Source organism: Piliocolobus tephrosceles, chromosome 2 (assembly GCF_002776525.5).
Source record: "Piliocolobus tephrosceles isolate RC106 chromosome 2, ASM277652v3, whole genome shotgun sequence".
NCBI lineage: Eukaryota > Metazoa > Chordata > Mammalia > Primates > Cercopithecidae > Piliocolobus > Piliocolobus tephrosceles.
In genome coordinates, this window is record NC_045435.1 from 190138502 (window position 1) to 190159122 (window position 20621).

General features: G+C 44.1%; 2 protein-coding genes across 7 annotated transcripts in view; both read right to left on the bottom strand.

The window, feature by feature from the left end:
• Positions 1–412: 412 nt before the first annotated feature.
• On the bottom strand, positions 413–12992 carry GP5 (glycoprotein V platelet). 2 transcript variants are annotated; one of them, XR_002732105.2, is made up of 3 exons: positions 12963–12992; positions 9860–11993; positions 413–881 (listed from the first exon to the last, which is right to left on the bottom strand). XR_002732105.2 is itself a non-coding variant. In XM_023214762.1 (2 exons), exon 2 carries the CDS (start codon positions 11989–11991, stop codon positions 10288–10290), a length of 1704 nt encoding a protein of 567 aa, XP_023070530.1. In that variant the 5' UTR covers positions 11992–11993; positions 12963–12992; the 3' UTR covers positions 8211–10287. The 2 variants fall into 2 exon arrangements, 1 of the variants encoding a protein (XP_023070530.1); XM_023214762.1 differs by lacking the exon at positions 413–881 and having other exon boundaries at positions 8211–11993.
• Positions 12993–15598: 2606 nt separating this feature from the next.
• ATP13A3 (ATPase 13A3) overlaps positions 15599–20621 on the bottom strand; it is a 93979-nt gene continuing 88956 nt past the window's right edge. For all 5 annotated transcript variants that reach the window (XM_023214765.3, XM_023214763.3, XM_023214767.3 and 2 more), the window contains one exon: positions 15599–19036. In XM_023214765.3, coding sequence (XP_023070533.1) covers positions 18839–19036 — 198 coding nt within the window. In that variant the 3' untranslated portion in view covers positions 15599–18838. The remainder of the gene's footprint in view (positions 19037–20621) is intronic.

The window sequence follows — 20621 nt, forward strand, 5'->3', positions numbered from 1 at the left end:
CTGGAATCTGCACACTCCTTAGCTTACAGGCCTCTTTTTCTTTCCTCACAGCCAGCGGCGTCCCATCTTCAAATCGGACTCTACCCTCCCGCCTCCTTCTGTCCCTTACGAGGACCTGAGGGACCATCTAGGATCGGCTTCTGTCTCAAGATCCTTAACCTAATCCCTCCTAACAAAGCCTCTTTTGCCATCTGAGGTAACATATTCACAGGTTCTCTGAGATTCGAAAGGGGACATTTTGGGGGCCATTATTCTGCTCCCCCAGGGAACAGCTAACTCTGCCTGTGGGAATGACCACATTTGAAAGGATCCTTTAAAGGCTTTGCAGGAGGTTTCTGCAGAAACAAAAAGGAAAAGGAGATTTATAAAGAAGAATACACTTGCCCAAAGCATCAAGACAAGAAAACAGGGCTTGCATTTTTTGTTTATTTTTTTGTTTGATTGTTTGCTTTTGTTTACTTTTCCACAAAGAGCCAGCATCTGCCTGATTGCCTCTAGTGCTGAGAGGCTCACGACTTTTCTCCAAACCCATCTTCTCTCTTCAGTCCTCTCGACAGCTCTGAACTGAGGATCTTCCTTAAAGGGAGCCTTGATGTTTTCATAATCAGTGGAAATGTTAGTAAACCTCACAGTGCCCGGGAGTGACTGTAGCTGGACCACAGTCAAGTACCGTGCAGTGAGAGGATCATGGTATGCAGGGGGTCTGCTGTATCCAAGAAGTTCTCAGAGGCTCATCCTTGGATAGACTGTGTTCTTTCTTCTTAAAGGCACCTGGGCAGGTGGCCAGGTCAATGACTTAGCAGAGCAATACCATTCTCAAAGCTGGGTGGCCTGCGGAATTTCACGGACGCCATCTCCTCTACTCCTTCGCTGCAAATCAACTAAAAATAATTTGAACTGCGAATGAATTTCAACATGAGCTTGAAGCGACAAAAACCTTAGAAACACTGACATTTTCCATTTCTCTTTCGATGTCCCTGGGAACATAAACTGCTAGGGGCTGAGAGCTGAGGAGAAGGCCCAGCCCTCTGCCTTCTTCCTGAGAGCACGCTGGGGTGCTGGCCAGCCTCAGATGGGCCCTGCAGTGGAGGTCACGTAGACAGGGTAGGAGCTCTGGGCTGTGGGGCCTGTGAGGGGAGCTCGCCTGGAAGGCCTCCCGCACCCCTGCCACCTCTCTGCATCTCTGTTAGCCTCCTCATTCCGGGGTGTCCTTTGTGCTGGGCAGGAGTGTTCTGGGTTCCGCTCCGGGGTGTAGCAATGGGGCAGACCCCTGCCTTCCTGGTGGACCAGTGCCAGGAAGGCCTTGCTCAGACGCACCTCCAGTTTACAATGAACTTTTCCATTTATTGCCTTCTTTGGCCCTCAGAACACCCTGGTGTGAATGGGGAAACGGAGTCAGTGGCAGAGCTGAGACCAATTCTGCAGTTCCCAGCATACAAGGATGCCTCCTGTGGGCTCTGGATGGCCCCTGTTGGGTCCGGGCTGGGCCTGCAGTGACTGAGAGTCATGGCTTGCACCTGCAATTCTATCTCCTTTCTCTCACTTCCTTCTGTCCCATCTGTTTCTCTCTCCACCCATTTTTCTCCCATATTCCTTTCTATTCTCACTGCTTTTCTCCATCTCATCATCCAAGACCTCCAAAAATAATGCTTAACTCTCAGGGAGCCCTCACTAGGCTTAAAGGACTAGAACCCCTGTGAGGTCGTGATGGTCTATGACCACGAACATGAGTGTCCTCCTGGCACTTGCATCCCCCTGACCAGCAGAACCTGGGTTGGGCAGCTGATCCAGTCCATGCCAGGAGAAACAGTGGCCAGTGAGGGCAGGGCTGAGGAGCTCTAGGCCAGAAGGCAGAAGACGAGCTCATGTGACAGCTCTGCCAGTCATAACCTCAGATGTGTCACTGCCCCTTCGTGGACCTCAGTGTTGTCGTCTGTAAAGTGAAATAATAATACCTACCTCCCCCGGGGTTGGAAGGGTTAAGAAAACTGACTTCGTGATGCCAGGTACGTGTTAGATGTTTCACAAAGGTTCATGGCTGGGTGTGGTGGCTCACACCTGTAATCCTGGCACTTTGGGAGGCCAAGGTGGGCAGATTTCTTGAGCCCAGGAGTTTGAGACCAGCCTGAGCAATATGGGGAGACCCCATTTCTACAAAAAATAAAAATATAGCTGCATGTAGTGGTACACGCCTGTATTCCTAGCTACTCCAGAGCCTCAGGAGGTTGAGGCTGTAGTGAGATGTGATCACGCCACTGCACTCCAGCCTGGGTAGTAGAGCCTTGTCTCGAAAAATAAAAACAGGTGGCTCTGGTGGCTCACACCTATAATCCCAGCACTTTGAGAGACCGAGCCGGGCAGATCACTTGAGGCCAGGAGTTCGAGACCAGCCTGGCCAACATAGCAAAATCCCATCTCTACTAAAAATACAAAATTAGCCAGGCATGGTGGCACACACCTGTAGTCCCAGCTACTTGGGAGGTTGAGGTATAAGAACCACCTGAAGCCAAGAGGGTGAGGTTGCAGTGAGCCAAGATGGCGTCACTGCACTCCAGCCTGGGCAACAGAGTGGGACCCTGTCTAAAATAAAATAAAATAAAATAATAAAAGTAAAAATAGGCTGGATGTGATGGTTCATGCCTGTAATCCCAGCACTTTGGGAGGCCGAGGCGGGCAGATCACAAGGTCAAGAAATCGAGACCATCTTGGCCATCATGGCAAAACCCCGTCTCCACTAAAAATACAAAAATTAGCCAGGTGTGGTGGCGGGCGCCTGTAGTCCCAGCTACTCCAGAGGCTGAGGCAGGAGAATCGCTTAAACCCGGGAGGTGGAGGTTGCAGTGAGGGGAGATCGTGCCACTGCACTCCAGCCTGGCGACAGAGTGAGACTCCATCTCAAAAAAATAATCTAATAAAAATAAAGGTTTCATTGAGTATGGCAGCAGCTGAAACAGAGCCTCCCCAACCCCAGAGATTGGACTTGGAAAGATCTATGCTGGGGTCATCAAAGTCAGGGAGCACCTGGAAGCATTGACAGAGAGGTGGAAGGCGGGCAGGTGTCACCGGCAAATGCTGCTCATTGTTTTCTTCCTCTAGGCCTCTCAGCCTCCAGTACTCTGGACCCACCCACTGAACTCAATGAATGTTTGTCTCTTTACGATGTTGATGGAATCATCCTGTAACATTCCAGCTGTCTAATGAGGGTGTGCACAGCTACTGGGCAGTGAGTCCTGGCATCTGCCTGCCTTTGGCACGCCCTGTAGTGATGGTGATTGTTTAAAAGCTGGGAAGGCCAGATTGACTTCTCCCAAAACAGACTCAGTCACTTCCGATGTCACCAGAGATTCAAAGACCAACTTTTGTGATGTTCTCAGAAAGTGAAGTCAATTACAACATGCAGTGGGGGAGACGGAGGAGACAGTGATGAGGAACCCAGGGCAATGAGGACCCAACTCTGCCTAGGAGAAGTCAAGGAAACTTCTAGAGCTGGAAACTCAGAGAACAGAAATAGTTGGACTTTCAGTTAAAAACAAACAAACTGATGAAACCCAGTTAGCTCTTCTCCCTCCAAAGACCTCACTCAGATGGCAGTAAAAGAAATGGAAATGGTATTAGCCTCCTATGTCGCAGGGAAAGGGAGAGGATCCGCAATGGACTGGAGAGTTCAGCAAGTGTATGGAACAGAGCAGTTAAGGTGTGATAGATGGAGAAGAGAAAGCCACAGCCAGTGCGAGCAGAGAGATCCTGTCTGCTCAACAGAACCCCAGAGAGCTGTGCAGATGGATTATGCCGGGTACGATGTAGAAAACGTGTGATAAAAGCCAGAGAGTGACTTAAAAGCTATTTATAGTATAAGGAATTGTTATGTCTGCTCATCCTTAGGAAAACAAACAAACAAAAAGTTAATTAAAGAAATTGCAAGATCCTAGAGAAATAATCCTCCGCAAATATTCTGGCTTGTAGAGGTTCCCAGTGTAACACTCAGCTTGCTCCCCCATACCCTAAAATGAAGTTGATAACCCCTGCCAGTGTGCACAATGATCCCAAAGTCAGTTATTTTTATTGCCTTACTTTAAAAATATGAACCAACAACCAAGGGTTTAAGAGAAGCAAGCAAGCAAACAACAACAACAAAATGAAATACCAGAGAAAAAAGATGTAGTTTAGAAAGTAAAGGGGAACTTTGCAAACTCAAAAATCTTAAACTCTAGTATTCTAAAACAAAAACAAAAACTGCATCCATAAGACAAGAATAAGAGTCTATTTTTAAAAATTAACAGTGATTGCAGAAATTAAAAATACAATTGCAGAAATTAACATTTTTACGTAAGTGTTGGAAGGAGTTGAGGAGTCCCTCAAGAGGTAGTAAAAGAAGGTAGAAAGAAGAGACTAAAAAGATGAAGAAAAGAAAAAGCAAAAAAAGATGAAAGGAGAGGACAAAGGAATTATCCAAAAAATGTATAACAGAATCTCACAAAACTTAAAAGACGTGAGTCTCCAGAGGACCCTGCAAATACCCCTTTGTGTGAATGAAATAAAGAGCAATGTATGGCAAACATCAAATCAAAATCAGAACAGACGACATAGAGAAGATCCTAAGGATGTCTGCCAAGAAAAAGAGAGGTCCTCTGTTAATAATGACAACAAATTCCCACCAGCACCTTTGGTGCAAGATGATCATTTGAATTTAGAATTCTTTTACCAGCTAAACTAGCCATCAAGCATGAGCGAATAAAGAATATAGAAATTTGCTGGCAAGGACTCAGGAAAGGGGATATCCTTTGGATCCCTTTTCCTAAACAGTTGTAAAATGAGGGAGTAGATGAGAAAGAAGACACGGAATTTGGGAAATTGGGGAAGCAACTAAGGAAAGCTGAAGATCAGTTCTAGGAAACAGCTGGGTAGGCGGCCGGAGTAATTTCTAGAAATGCTAGAAAAATGAAGGAAGTGCTAGAAAGGAAGCGTAATGACAGTGGACTATTTGGCACTATAGTAAATAATATTTACAAAGAAAACATATGAAGTCTTTTTTATTCATTTTCAAGTTTTTCAACAATCACCAAAATTTTAGCTATAAGAGAATACAAAAGTGATCAGTCTTGACTGAAGCTGGGAGGTGGAAGAGATAGACAAGCATGGGACAATAGGAACATAGGTGTCAGTGCATAGAGCAAGGCACTCATGGAGACTGTCTGCAGTTGCTGGAACGAGAGAAAGGTGGACTTTAAAGTTACAAATGTAATCACTGGAAGAACTAAATATAGTGCCAGAACTTTTAAGTTAAATCACACGAAACTTGTTTTTTGTTGTTTTTTGAGACAGAGTCTTGCTCTGTCGCCCAAGCTGGAGTGCAGTGGTGCGATCTCGGCTCACTGCAACCTCCATGTCGTGGGTTCAAGCAATTCTCCTGCCTCAGCCTCCTGAGTAGCTGGGACTACAGGTGTGCACCACCACGCCCAGCTAATTTTTTGTATTTTTAGTAGAGACAGGGTTTCACCATGCTGACCTGGACGGTCTCGAACTTCTGAGTGATCCGCCTGCCTCGGCTTTCCAAGAAACTTGTTTTTTAGGTCAAAAATGGTTGAACATCAAAAATTTAATAAGTTCAATCTAACATATGAGTAGAAATGTATAATATCAGTAAATTAAACTATAAAACATTTAAAATCAAATATTATTTTATTTTTTAATTTACTGAGAGATGGAGTCTCACTCTGCCACCCAGGTTGGAGTACAGTGGCATGATCACGGCTCACTGCAGCCTCAACATCCCGGGCTCAAACAATCCTCCTACCTCAGCCTCCCAAGTGGCTGGGACTACAGGAGCATACCACTGTGCCCAGCTAATTTTGTATTTTTTGTAGAGCTGGGGATATCACTATGTTGAGCAGGTTAGTCTCAAACTCCTGGGCTCAAGCAATCCACCCGCCTTGGCCTCCCAAAGTTCTGGGATGACAAGCATGAGCAACTATGCCTGGCCTAGACTGGCATTTTAGACATCCTCAGGGAATATGAAGCTTCAGCAAAGCTCAGGTTATATTCTTACCAAAAGCATTAACTTATTTCTGTGTTTTATATAGCAGGTCCCATCACTATTTAGAGAGTAGTAAATCTAGCTTCTGTGTACAACTTATCTAAAGATTTCATCTTTTTACCGCACATTTGGGAGAAATTTCATGGATATATGTTGTTCGGTTCGTTTTCTTATGCCTTCTAGCTCAAGCAACATAGAGATCAATGTTAATTTTTTCTCTTTTAGATCTTATATTAAAAGACAAAACACAAAACCCACAATTCTTTGAAGAACGAAAGGGGGAAGCCAGCTGCCATGTCATGAGGACACTCAAGCCTCCCGAAGGGGGTCCATATGGCAAGGACCCAAGGCTGCCTGCCATGAGCCAGCAGGGAACTGCCAACAGGGTGAGCGGGATATATCAGAAGCAAATCCTCCAGCCACAGTCACGATGACTATAGCCCCAACCAACATTTTGATGGCAACTTCATGACAGACCCTGAGCCACAGCCACTCAACTACTCCCAAATTCTTGACCCTCAGAAGTTGTGACCTAATATATGTTATTGTTTTAAACCACCAAGATCTGGGGTATTGGTTATGCAACAATAAATACCGAATACACACATACAATAAAACCAGGCCACGATGGTTTTCCGGGGGATTCTACAACACGTTCAAGGAAAAGATGATCCCAGTTTTTATGGACTATTCCAGAGAGGATGTCCCCACCCACTTTATGAGGCTGTCTAACCTGATACCAAAACCAGTCAAGGATATTATTTTCAATGTATAAGCAAATCTTACTAATGAACAGATAGTAAAAGTTCTAAACAAAACAGCAAGCTGAATTCAGCAATATATTTTAAAGACACACAGTGCCGCTTGGTTTACTTCGGGAACGCAAGAATGAATTTACTTTTCAAAAATCTATAAATTTATTCACCATTTTAACACAGTGAAGGAGAAAAACGATATGAGCATCTCAATAGTTAAGATAAAAATGGATAAAATCTAACTTTACTGATAATTTTAAAATATACTTAGCAAACTCAGACCAGAAATGTCACATTTATTGATAAAACATTAGAGACCTATCCTTTGCAACCAAGATGGTTCTAAGGATGCTCACTGTCCTGCTCAACATTATAGTGGAGGTTTTAGCCAGTGCAGGAAGATATTTTAAAATAGAAAAATAAATCAATAATAGGTATAAGGTGTTAATAGGAAGAAGCAAATTATCAGAATTATTGCTAGACATAAGATAATTATGTAAAATTAAATTACATTCCTATATACTGGTAATAAAATTGAGAAAACACAATTTTTTTGATTTTTTTCTTTAGAAAATATAACTTCTTAAAAAGATACCATCTACAATAGCAATGACAAATCAAAAAAGAGGAAGGATACCTAGGAATAAATCTAACAAAATCAGTGCAAGGTTTCTTTTATACATTATATATATATATACACACACACACACACACACACATACACATACTTTAAGTTCTAGGGTACACGTGCACAATGTGCAGGTTTGTTACATATGTATACATGTGCCATGTTGGTGTGCTACACCTATCAACTGGTCATTTACATTAGGTATTTCTCCTGATGCTATCCCTCCCCCATGCCCCCACCCCCGATAGGCTGTGATGTGTCATGTTCCCTGCCCTGTGTCTGAGTGTTCTCATTGTTCAACTCCCGACTGTGAGTGAGAACATGCAGTGTTTGGTTTTCTGTCCTTGTCGTGAATGTTTTATAAAAAACATTCTAAAACATCACTGAAAGATTTAAAATGACGTAAATAAATGGGAAGATGAAACATGCTTACTGGCAAGAACACTAGGTATTGTAAAAAATACAAATTCTTCCCCTAAATTGTTTTAAATTTACTGCAATTTTTTTTCTTTTTTTTCTTTCTTTCTTTTTTTTTTTTTTTTTTTTTTTTGAGATGGAGTCTCGCTCTATCGCCCAGGCTAGAGTGTAGTGGCATGATCTCGGCTCACTGCAACCTCCGCCCCCCCCGGTTTCAAGCGATTCTCCTGCCTCAGTGTCCCGAGTAGCTGGAATTACAGGCACCTGTCACTGCACCCAGCTAATTTTTTTATTTTTAGTAGAGATGGGGTTTCACCATCTTGGCCAGGCTGGTCTCGAACTCCTGACCTCGTGATCCACCCGCCTCAGCCTCCCAAAGGGCTGGGATTACAGGGGTGAGACACCACACCCAGCTAATTTACTGCAATTTCTATTAAAATTCTCGATGGAGTTGACATGCTGACCCTGAAATATTCATAGAATTGCAAAGAGCCAAAAATAGAAGAAAAATCAGGTGGAGAGATGACCCTATACCAAAAATTATTAAAGCTCCAATAATGAAGATGGTGAGTATGCTAGGGGACTAGACAAACAGACCAATGGAGAACCCAGAAACCAACTCCCACATCTGCAGAACCCAGAAACAAATGTCAGGATCCAGCTTTCCTGCTCCACATCCACCGGGTGGTGTTGGAGGAGCCCGTGCTCTGGAAGGTGGGCATAGAGCCTGGCCACACAGGGCCGGGGCCGTCTGCAGGGGAAGACAGACTGATTTGAATGTAAACTCCAGTATGAGAAAGTTTGGACTTACCTTTATACACAGAGAAAAAACCGACTCAAAGCTCTTCTTTAGAAATCATGATGCCAATAATAAGTGCTTATCCTTTCGTAATAATAGCTAGCATTCATTAACATGTATTGTCTGCAGGCCACTGGGCCCAGTCATTATATGCTTTATTGCCTTTAATTATCACAAAAACTCTACGGAGCAGGTGCTGTGTTATCCCTTTTTAAGGCTGAGGAAACTAAGGCTTAGAGAATGTAAGCAGGTGTCTTACCCAAAGTCCCATGCAGTTAGTAAGTGGTAGAGCTGGGATTTGAACCCATAGCTGTCAACGTGCCAGCCCCATGTTTTAACCACTGCCTCTCACAAGCACAGACATCCAATTAAAGCAACAAAGGTTTTACAGCTTTCAGTTGGAGGAACAAATGAGACTGTGACAGCAGCTGAACTAGAATTAAGCTTATCATTACCTGTATGAATACCAGTCACATGTTAGCTGCTCCATAAAAGCTTGTAAAATGAGGTGGCAGAGTTCCAGGAAATGAAAATCAATCCAGTTTCAAAATGACATGTTGCATGGATGTAAAGCAAGTGGAAACTCCCAGGAGGCTCAGGAATCGCGCTGGACATGCACTGGGCACCTGGAGGGAAGGCTGTGTTTTCTCCCTCTCTCAGCCTCACAGAAGTCGCCTGTCCTGACAATGCTCATGCATGAATGGAGTCCAGTGCTCTCCCAAATAGCCCATAGGTCAGAGAGACATCAAGTGAGAAAAACGGGGCAAGGGAAAAAACGACAAGAGCCCTACTTGTCAAATAAAAGTCGATAAAGAGAGCCAGGTGTGGTGGCTCACGCCTGCAATCCCAGCACTTTGGGAGGCCAAGGCAGGCAGATCACTTGCGGCCAGGAGTTCAGACCAGGTCAGCCAGGCCAATAGGATGAAGCCCCGTCTCTACTTAAAACAATACAAAAATTAGCCGGGTGTGGTGGCACACACCTGTAATCCCAGCTACTCAGAAAGCTGAGGCATGAGAACCACTTGAACCTGGGAGGCCGAGGCTGCAGTGAGCCGAGACGGACCACTGCACTCCAGCCTGGGCGACAGAGCTAGACTCTGTCTCAAAAAAAAAAAAAAAAAAAAAAGTAGATAGAGCAACAGCCTATCCTTTCCCTCCAGGAAAAGCCATCATTACTTGGATGGCATGTGTTCCTTTATCCACGCATTGATTTCACAAACATTTACCGGCTTACTCTGCGCAGGAGACAGGCCCCGGCCTGGAGTTGTCCCCTTACTCAGCAGACACCGAAGAGGCCCCTCTCTCCACCAGACGCCAAGCCAGGCACAGCCGGGCAAGGATGGGCCCAACACAATCCAGCGCCCCCAGCAGTGTCAGCGCACACCCGAGCGGGAGGCAGCTGGAGAGGGCAGGCAACCAAAGGTCACAAATGTAAAGCTTAGTTTCGAGGAGGGCGGGGGAGGGGGCGGGGCGGACAGAGAGAGGAGGGATTGCGGACCCGTGAGAACGCAGAGCGCCGAGCGGGGAGGGGGAGGAGGAGGCAAAGGAAGGCGTGGCAGTGGGAGAGAAGAGGGAGAATGAAGAGTGGGGAGGGGACGGAGAGCAAGACAGCAGCAGCCGGTCTGGATTCCCCTCCGAGCCACATTCTGAATAATTAGAAGACTTTCCCATTGACTTCACCAAGAGCTCTCTCTCTGATTAACTTTCGAAAGAGCTGGCCAATTTTAATCATAGCAAACACGATGATCACGGTGATCAAGGCCTGAACAGCTAAAAGCAGAAAATAAAACCCCCAGAACGGGCTATGATCTTGATATTCGCCCGTGGCCACGGGCTGGGGCCACATCCAGGGTTCTGAGCTGTTGGGAGCCAAGGCTGGATGGACAGGGGTTTCCGAGGAGCTGTCCGCAGCGGGGTGGGGAGGCGGGCCCCGGGGGCCGGGGCACTCCGCGTCAGCCCCCGGCAGGGCCCAGAGCGGCAGGCCGGCGAGCTTCCCAGGGCCTGCGCACCGCGGGGGCTCTTCCAGGCCCGCGAGGCCTGGGTGCTGCCGCAGCCACCCCAGGAAGGGCCCCAGGCCACAGTCGCAGCGCCAGGGGTTGTGCCCCAACAGGACCTCCTTCAGCCGGGGCAGAGCCCCAAACGCGTCGCCAGGCAGGGTCTCCAGCTGGTTGTGGTCGAGCTGGACGCTCTCCAGGCTGCTGAGATTGCGGAAGAGCGCGCGGGGCAGGGCGTGCAGCCTGTTGCGGCGCAGGGACACCTGGCGCAGCCGGTCGAGGCCGCGCAGCAAGCCGTCGGGGAGGGCGGTCAGGCCGTTGGAGTGCAGGGAGAGCACCCGGAGCTCGCCCAGGCCCTGGAAGGCGCCCTGCGGGAGCGCGCTCAGCCGCGGGCTCAGAGTCACCCCTAAGGACCGCAGGCGGCTCAGGTTTCGGAAGGCGGCAGCGGGCAGGGTGCGCAGCTGGGTGCGGTTCAGCCACAGCTCCTGCAGGCCCCCCATCTCCCCGAAGAGCACCCCCGGGAGCTCTGCCAGCGGGTTTTCGAACAGAGTCAACAGAGTCAAATTGTGCGAATGAAGAAAGAGCGCAGAGGGGAGAAACGCAAGGTGGTTTCTCGAAAGAGTCAAAGAACTCAGGTTTGGGAGCCGGTCGAAGGCCCCGGGTGTGATGGAACGGATGTGATTTCGGTGGAGCTGCAGTTCCGTCAGGGCACCCAGGCCGTTCAACAGCCCCGAATCCAGGGACACAAGCCGGTTCGAGTGGAGCAGAAGTCTCTCAAGCTTAGCCTGTGCTCCAAGCAATCCCTCGGGCAGGTGGGTCAGGTTGTTTCCCGATAAATCCAACAACTTCAGGTTCCCCAGATTCGTGAAGAGACTGGCAGGAAGGAAATCGAGCTGATTCTGGTTCAGAGCGAGCTCCTGCAGGTTAACCAGTTTCTGAAACATGTTTTGGTCAATGCCCCTTAGCGCATTGTGGTCCAAAAACAACTGCTCCAGGAGCACCGTCTTATCCAGCAGCGCACCTGGAAGATGAGTGATTTTGTTGCGCGACAGCCTGAGGGTTTTCAGTTTTACCAAGTCATTGAAGGCACCGGGGGCAACGGCGGAAATGTGGCTGTCGGAGAGCATGAGGCGCTGCAGGACGGTCATGCCACTGAAGCTGTGGTTCTGCAAAACGCCGCGGCCCATTCCGAAGAGGAGGATGTGCGTGAGGTTGGTGGGCAGACCCAGCGCGGCGATGCGCGCCACGTCGCCCCCCGAGCACTGCGCCGCGTCCCGGAAGACACACTTGCAGGCCGGCGGACAGGGGAAGGGCTGGGCGCGCAGAAGCCCGAGCACCGCGCACAGCAGAGTCCTCCTCAGCATGTCTGAAAAAGCAACAGTGGGAACGTGGTCAACACACGGGAGCGTTCGCGCCCATTCTGAACCCTGGGATCCTGCACTTTGTGCAGAGGCACAATCCTTTGGCCAGAATTCTCACTCCCTCTTTTCTTAGGACTACAGATTTCCCTACGTAGTGAAAAGACATTCATTCTACACACTGCGTGGTTTCATTCTTTCGCTTTATTGATTTTCTACTCTCAGTTTAAAGCATTGAGATTAAAGCGTTTTCAAGCTACCGAATAGCCAATACTTTAAAATCCTTACATAGAGAATTAATTAAAATAGTCATTCCCACATTCAAGCTCACAGACATCACAAAGCAGTGTCCATTGTGAAAACGGCTCTGCTCTTGACTTTATAACTTATCCTGCATTGGCTATAACCAACAGTCAAGATGGAACAGCAAAGTCTGCAGCCACCGCCATCTGATTCTTTTGCTCACAATCATGCTACTTCCATAGTACGAAGTTACTCTATTAAAACAAAGCACATCTCCAAAACAGAGAACACCTTCAGTCAACAGCCAACAGAAGCCTATAATAATTCCTATCAGTTTACGCCATGCATTGTTCTCAGCGCTTTATTTATACTACATGCATTTAATCCTTACAATAACCTTAGGAGGTAAGTAAATTATCCCTGATTCAAGGATGAAGGCACAAAGGCACAGAAAGGTTCAATAGTATAACTAGGGTCATATAGAATTCGGGGGTAGTATTTCTGACTTAGCCATAAGTATAAAGAGCTATAAGTATATCTAAGATGCTTAAAGGTAATACTCATGGCACTGAATTTTCTGTGAAATGCACACCATACTACTCATCTGCCCAAACAATGTTTCCCAAGTGAACTTTTCCATAAATTGCTTCTTGTGCAATTTTACTTCTCATGCACACACAGACTAATGGAACCCTCTAATTTCCTATACTAACGTTTAAAATATTTGCCCTTACCTGAAATGGTTCTGCACTCCAAAGCAACTGAAAGACTTAGCGCTTTGCATGTGATTCGACACTTTCCAGAGGAAGGGGGTGGTATCCTTGCATCCTGAGGATAAAGACTTTACCAGAATAGGTCAGGAAAGGACCCTATCTCAGAGCCCATGTTCTGGTTTTTAATGACAAATATCTTCAAACTGAGAGACCATATATAACCCGATTCCTCCTGTCAAAGCCAAGAGCAGCGGGGAGAGTTTTTCCATAAATGGCACACTGTAACTGTGACGCCAGGGAAGTTTAGTGACACAGCTGGACCACTGCAGTAGCCACACCCCTAAATGGGCCACACTTCCCTTGGGTCTTCCTTTTCATGCCATATGGCCCTAATTTTCCACCCAGGTTTTTTTTTTTATATGTGTTTTCTTTCTTCACTTAGCAATAAAGCTAAGAACATTCTCAAATGCTCCATTTTTTTTTTTTTTTTTTTCCTTTTGGGACTAAGGCTGAGAACATCTTTGAACATGTTCAATAGGGGGCAGGGTGCTCACTTGTTCCTTTTTTGGCGGGGGAGGGGGCTCTGTCGCCCAGGCTGGGGTGCAGTGTTGTGATCTCGGCTCACTGCAAGCTCTGGCTCCCGGGTTCAAGCAATTCTCCTGCCTCAGCCTCCCAAGTAGCTGGGATTACAGGCAGACACCACCACACCCGGCTAATTTTTTGTATTTTAGTAGAGACGGGATTTCACCATGTTGCCCAGGCTGGTCTTAAAACTCCTGAGCTCAGGTGATCCACCCGCCTTGGCCTCCCAAAGTGCTGGGATTACAGGTGTGAACCACCACGCCCAGCTGCTCACATGTTCAGTTTAACTTGAGAACGCAAACTGCTCTCCAAAGTGGTTGTATTGGTCTACAATGCCACCTACCACTTATGGGAATTCCTGTGCTTCCTCTCTGCCCACACTTGGTCCTTCCTAATTTTTGCCTTTTCTAAGAAAGATATCACAGCATGGTTTAACTTTTCCTTTCCCTGTTTAATGATGAACTTGAGCACCTTTTCACATAATTAAGGCCCACTTGCGCTTCATTTGAGAAGGCATGGCTTTCCTTTTGCCCATTTGTCTATAGGCAAAACTTGTCTATGTGTCTTTGGAGCTCTCTGATAATGCTGTCTGCACTAAGACTTCTATCCTTCAAGACACCATAAAAAAAAGGGAAAAGATAAACCATGAACTAAAGGTATTTGTAACACCTACAACTGACAAAGGCTTAATACAGAATACATAAGGAATGTCTGCATCATGGGATCCAATCACCCTCTGATGTAGCCAAATGTAGTCAGAGCCCAGTACATGCTGGGTTGACTGAAGTCATGCAGTCCTGGACCGCAGGGAAGAGCCACTGCCTCTGCCAAGTATTGCAGGAGGTCTTTCAGTTCTGATCAAGGAATGCAACTCTAGAGCCCAGAGCTGCTACACTGGTGACCCGGTAAGTCTGTCATGCACAGGCACATCAAGTGAAAGCTCCCCCCCACCGCCCTTGCCCATGAAAATGCCAGGGAGCCAACATGACAGCCTAGGAAGGCGAGCTGTGAAACAGAGGAAGATGCTGCAGGCTCGAACTCTTGTGGCCCTTCTTGAGCCTATTTCCCCAGGAAAACCTCCAGTCAGAATGGCCTCTACGTTTTGCTCCTTAGGAAGATTGTCCAGGAAGGGAAAAGCAGGTATGGAAGTTGCAGAGAGTGGGGGGAACAGTCTTAGTCCATCCACTGAGCAAGCTGATGAGGTAATGAGAAGCGTTTGGAGCAATGAAGTTGCCAGCTCCAGTGCTTCCGGTCTCAAGATTCTGTGTCCACTGTCAGGTCAGAAGTCTGCTGTCAAACAGTGACCTGGCTTAAGGGGCTTGGCTATTCAAAAGCAGGTCTGCCTGGGTGAGATAAGCCTCTTTCCTCTGAGGGAGACTCAGTGGGCAGGGCCCGGCAGGGAGCAACTGCACCCCAGCTTGGACCACAGCGCGTCTCACTCAAGCCCCTAGGACTCCCTGTCCCTTCCTGCAACATACGTTCAAAATAGAGCCCTTGGCAGCAACACAGGGGAAGGCGAGACATGCAGAACTGTGCCCACACAGCAGGCTGTGGGACAAGATCACACATGCTGCACAAACCACGGCGACTGCTAAGAACCTGAGGTAACAGCAGGCAGGCCCTCAGCCCGCGCCCATCACACCACAGGCAGCCCCATTTCCCTAGCGGAGGCGCCAGGCCTCCCGAAGCTGAGCTCCATGGAAACAACTCCCAGCCACAAACAAAGGTCCTGTCTTCTCTGGGATTTCTACAACCATTTTCTCTCTCCATGGTATTAGCTTCCGGTTTGATTCTCCCAACTATTAATAGATTTTAAGTCCCTACTCTTCTGTTTCACCATTTCCCTCAGACCTCCTGGCGTTTAACATTTGGCTCTACACTACATCTGACTGAGGGGTTTCCCGAGGACGCTCACACACACAGTATGATATGCGGAATGTTATTTCCTTTTTTTCAAAAAAAAAAAAAAAAAGAGGAAATGGGGAAGTACTAACAGGCATGAAAATAAATCCGCAAAGGGCAGTATTCATGTGACTAAAAAGCAAACAAATGTATAAAGACACAGAAAAAAAGTGTTATTTCATTCATTAAAATTTTTATTTTGAATAGCTTCAATCAAAAAAGGTTTCATAAGATTATTTACAATGCTGAATGTACAATTATGAATGTATGCCTTTTTGACAAGAGGGTACCATTCTTGAGCAGCAATACAATTTTAAAAATATAAAGATGCAGTATCATTTCTGATATAAAGTTACTTAAAAAAATCCAAGGTCTTAGGGAATTCACAAATCATAACCAGAAGTAGCTATTTTATTAATTTAATGTACACATAATTACCAAATTTTAATACATTAAAAATGTGTAAATGCCCACAGAGCTGTACAAAAATTAACACCCCATTTTGTTAAAAGTTCCCAACCACCTCCCACCATAAATATACAAAAATCTATTTTTAGATATGTCAAAATTGCATGCATATTTTCTAAAGCTTGAATTTTGCTTTTCACTGGATAATGTTATCTATAGCTGTTTTTGTAACAGACTACATAAACATTGATATATTATTTACCATGCCTTTGAAACTGTGCAGGACTTTCACAAACATGGGGAACAAAATAAATAAAGTAAAAACTGCAACAGTTTTGTTTAGATGCAAGTGCAATTTGGAAAGCTTTCGAATTTAAGGATTACAAAACTACTATAAAAAGTATTTATTTTGTTGTTGGCTTAGCCACTTTTATTCAAGCATTATTTGCAGCATTGCTTTACAGCAGTTGGTGCTAGAAGATACAAAACATATAGTTACCACTATTTAAACTTGAGGGAGAAAAAAAACTTTAAACAACCCTGAGGGAGACACACATTAAAAATCTTGTTATTTATTTAAAAAGTTAAAAAGTTACATATCATTATTTAACAATTACTTTCCCAGACATTTCTGTCCTTTTAAGTTTGTGCATAAATAAAATTTAAATCAGCAATATTTATTCATCTTAATACATTAAAATAATATATGTACAGATTTTAAAATTTAGGTCTGTATAAACTCAAATAATTTAATGTGAAATTCAGAATCAAAATTACTATGTAACAGTGACCTACAAGAGAAGACTCGGTCTATCTATGGCACTGAGTAGAACCCGCACCTGGCTTCACAGGCATTCTTCAAACAACATTCTCAACGTGAATAGCCCACCTTGTCTATACTCAAATCTAACTTCCTACCAATGCTTTTCCACCTACCTAAACACCTCATTCCTTTGAAAACAATACGGACAGATGAGATATAAAACCCTTATTAACTCTAAATGTTAAAAAAGTGGGGAGGGGGGTGTCAAAAATAGCTCTTTATGATCATGCTCTTAAAGATGTTAAATACAATCTGATAATTGAATTTTTAAGCTGCTACTTAGCAATTACTTTCATTATATGCTTCAGTACTTAAACCAAAGAATAAAATGCACAATTGTGGAAATCACTGAAGAAGAACACGAGCATATTTGAAATTAATATGGAAATTATAAAATGATCCAGAGAATAAGTAACTATAGAAAATAGTGCTAATTCACAGCTCAAGAGGTCTAAGATGCATAGCTTCATAGAATCATTCATGGAACAATTGTCATCATCTAATGTGTATTAATAGCATATTATACATTGGATGGAAAACTTCGATTATATTTTTGCAGGAATCATCAGTGGCAACAGCAGTAACAGTGATCCTGAGTGTAACTTCTATTTTTCTATAGTTACCAAACATCATCCAGGTCTTTGCAGCATAAAGAGTGAGAACCATTTGGTCCTAAAATTCTAGGTAAAATTTGGTAAATCTGAAAATATACGTTGGGAAAAGAATGATCAGCTAGAAGTAGAAAGCACGAGCAAGCATGTTACTGGCTACGGAAGAACAGAGAATGTCACACTGTTTTAATAGTTTAGTCTCCATTTGATAGCACTATCAGTTTTCTGTGTTACGATAACTGTGGGCATTGCCAAACTGCTGGATCCTACCTACAAAAGGCGTTTTTTTTAAAGTTACCTTAATTTTGGCAAGAATTTAAATGTTAATCAGGCCAAACAGAAAGGTGAAAATGCTTCTCCACATTTCTTTTGGCTCAATGAATGTCAATTTTTTAACTGTATTTCCTCAATTTTTTTGTCTCCCAGAAATTTCCGCATCAAATACGCTTATTTGTAACAATTCAAAACAGACATGCTCTGACCTCTGGCGCCACCTAATGGCATAAAACAAACTCATCAAATTCATACTGCTTTGAAAAAACGGCAGCCATTCGAATCCAGTATTTTTTAAGCCTCATTATTGATAAGACAGAGACATACATCAAACCTCAAAAAAACTTATGAGGTAAAATTCTAACTTAAAAAAACTATTATCCTATGTCTTTAGGTAATTGAAAACATAGAAGAAAATTTTAAAAACCATTTAAAATAACACAAAGCCTGACAGAAACACATTTGAAGAAACATTAAAAGATGAATCTACATCTACTGCCAAAAGAAATGAATCTTATTTCCTAGTGAAAAAGGTTCTACAACATTTAACAGAAGCAAATTAGACTACTGACACCACACACAGCACAGGAGCCATTTAATAGCTTTGAGAGGCGTCTCAAGAAGGCAGTGAAGCACCTTGCTGATTAGAAAAATAAAACCCAGGCAGTTTGTACAGAAAATATAAAACCAGAAATGGAAATTACCTGAGTTGTTCTATAAGAAACACCATAAAAACTCATTCCTAACTCTAGACCATCTTAGGGAATTGGCATATGTTTATATAGAATTCTTTGGAAGAAATATTGGAATCAAATGAAAACAGGCTTTCAATATATTTTCACTGGAGGCTAGTTAACACTCACTTTCTTTTAATTAATCACAAATTTAGAGCCTGTATATAAATACAGACTTTTCTAATAAGGGGGTTGTGAGCATAATAAATGTGAAGAGGTAAACTGGTCTCAAAAACTATTGTTGAAAAACCTACCAAGCTTCTCCTGTACCCAATATAAAGAATACCACTGACAGTAACAATCAAGAAAATTCTGGAAATGTATGTCATATTTTGGTTACTGAATGAAGATACAGGACTTGATGGATTGACCGTTAATTTAACTCTTAGGACGATATCTTTTTCTGTTTTCATGTTTAAGAAAGAGCAAAACTCTCAAATAAGCTACTATATCAGAAGGGACATAAACTGAAATAGTGCCATTCTGACACACAGGATCAGAAGCTCCTAAAATCATGTATTCCTGAATACTGTTATCAGCGATACCACTGAGACTGATTCACTGCTATGTTATGGTGATGATTTGACATGATCCATTCTCCTTAACTAAACCTTTAGCTTCTGTGGTTGTCTGCGGTTTTGGTGGCCACTCTGGATCAACCAAGAGCTCCTGCGCCAGATACATGTACTTTGCCTTTGGTATCTTCTTTCCACAGCCTAGGGCCCAGGGTAAGCAGCATTTTCCCCACCGATCCACTGACTCCTAAGGAAATAAGAAAAAAAAAACACCCCAGTTGATTAAAGGCTTGTTTTAAACAGGTTTGTTAGAGCACACATTAGCAGAGAAAAATAAGAGGAGATGACTTCTGAGCACACCAAATGGGGGGAGAAAAAAAAGGCAGCTTTGGCCGGGTGTGGTGGCTCATGCCCAAAATCCCAGCATTTTGGGAGGCTGAGGTGGGAGGATTTTTTGTATTTTAGTAGAGACAGGGTTTCACCATGTTGGCCAAGATGGTCTCGATCTCCTGACCTTGTGATCCACCTGCCTTGGCCTCCCAAAGTGCTGGGATTACAGGTATGGGCCACCGTGCTCAGCCGAAAGCTGTCACTTTTAAGTAGCACTGTTAAGATTATCACAGAAAATAAGCTAATGTTGACTGTTGACTTTTTTAAAAAAAGCAGAAACATAATAGGACTCGTCTGTCCAAAGAATCTGCCAGGTTGAAGGGCAATGTGTAGCAAGCTGAGTTAAGGAAAGCCAAACACACATATTTCAATTCATTGCTCCCTACTTGTGGAAAGTAAGTCAACCAATAAAATTAAAATTAATTTAATTGTAAATAGAACAACAACCGAATAGGATTCTTTTTATGCATTGAAAAAAAATCCTCACAACCCTATTACAAATAATGTACACTTGTCACAATTTTTAAAAAGTCATGAGGAACACTAAGGATCCCCCTACTGTACCATAATTGAAAACATTTTGTTCCTGTACCCTTACCTTCCCCAAGTATCATACACAGAAAGTACACTATATGCAAGCATAGGTTTGTTAGTTTACAAACACTAACATACCACGCACATTCTCAAACAATATAATTCAGTAGAAGAGAAAATAAAAGGTGCTATAGGCATGCTGGAATGAGAAATCAGCCAGCGGGGAGATGATGGTGGTGCAGGGAGAAAGGCAAGCACTGTGTAACACAAAGGCCATGAAACTGGGCATCGGGCACAGAGTGAGCACGTGGGTCTCTCCAAAACACCTACAGCACAAGTCCCTAAAGCAGGACACAGTAGCTACAGCAACTGGATCTTTCGGTTTGTTTCTGAAAGGAATGCTTAAGTGACCAAATTTATCCCCTCAGACAAGGAAAGAGGCTATCATGCATAGTTTAGCAGAGAAACTAAAAAAAACTTTCAAAAATGTCAAGTTTACGCTTAGCAGTATCTTTCAGGAAATGCTTTCGTGGGTAGTATATAAAACAGAATGGCAAGCTTGAAGGAAAAAATGTTACAACGGTGCTGTGGTTTTCATAAGTCTTTTTCCATACCAATTCTGAATATAAAACAAAACAGAAAATCAGAATAAACATTCTAGCTATGTAGTTCACATACTATTCTAAGTGGCATAAAGACTCTACCACTACACCATGAAAACTACTTTTTTGGATTTTTCGCCAAATAAGAAAACATGAATTGGGCACAAATCCCCAGGCATGATCAGATCACAGGTGGTATGATCTAGTTCCACTACTAAGTACCCTCAGTTTACAGACACAAGATGGGCACAAATGCTCCTAAAGAGAAAATGTGACACAGATCTCCTCCAACAGGGGTAAAGCTTT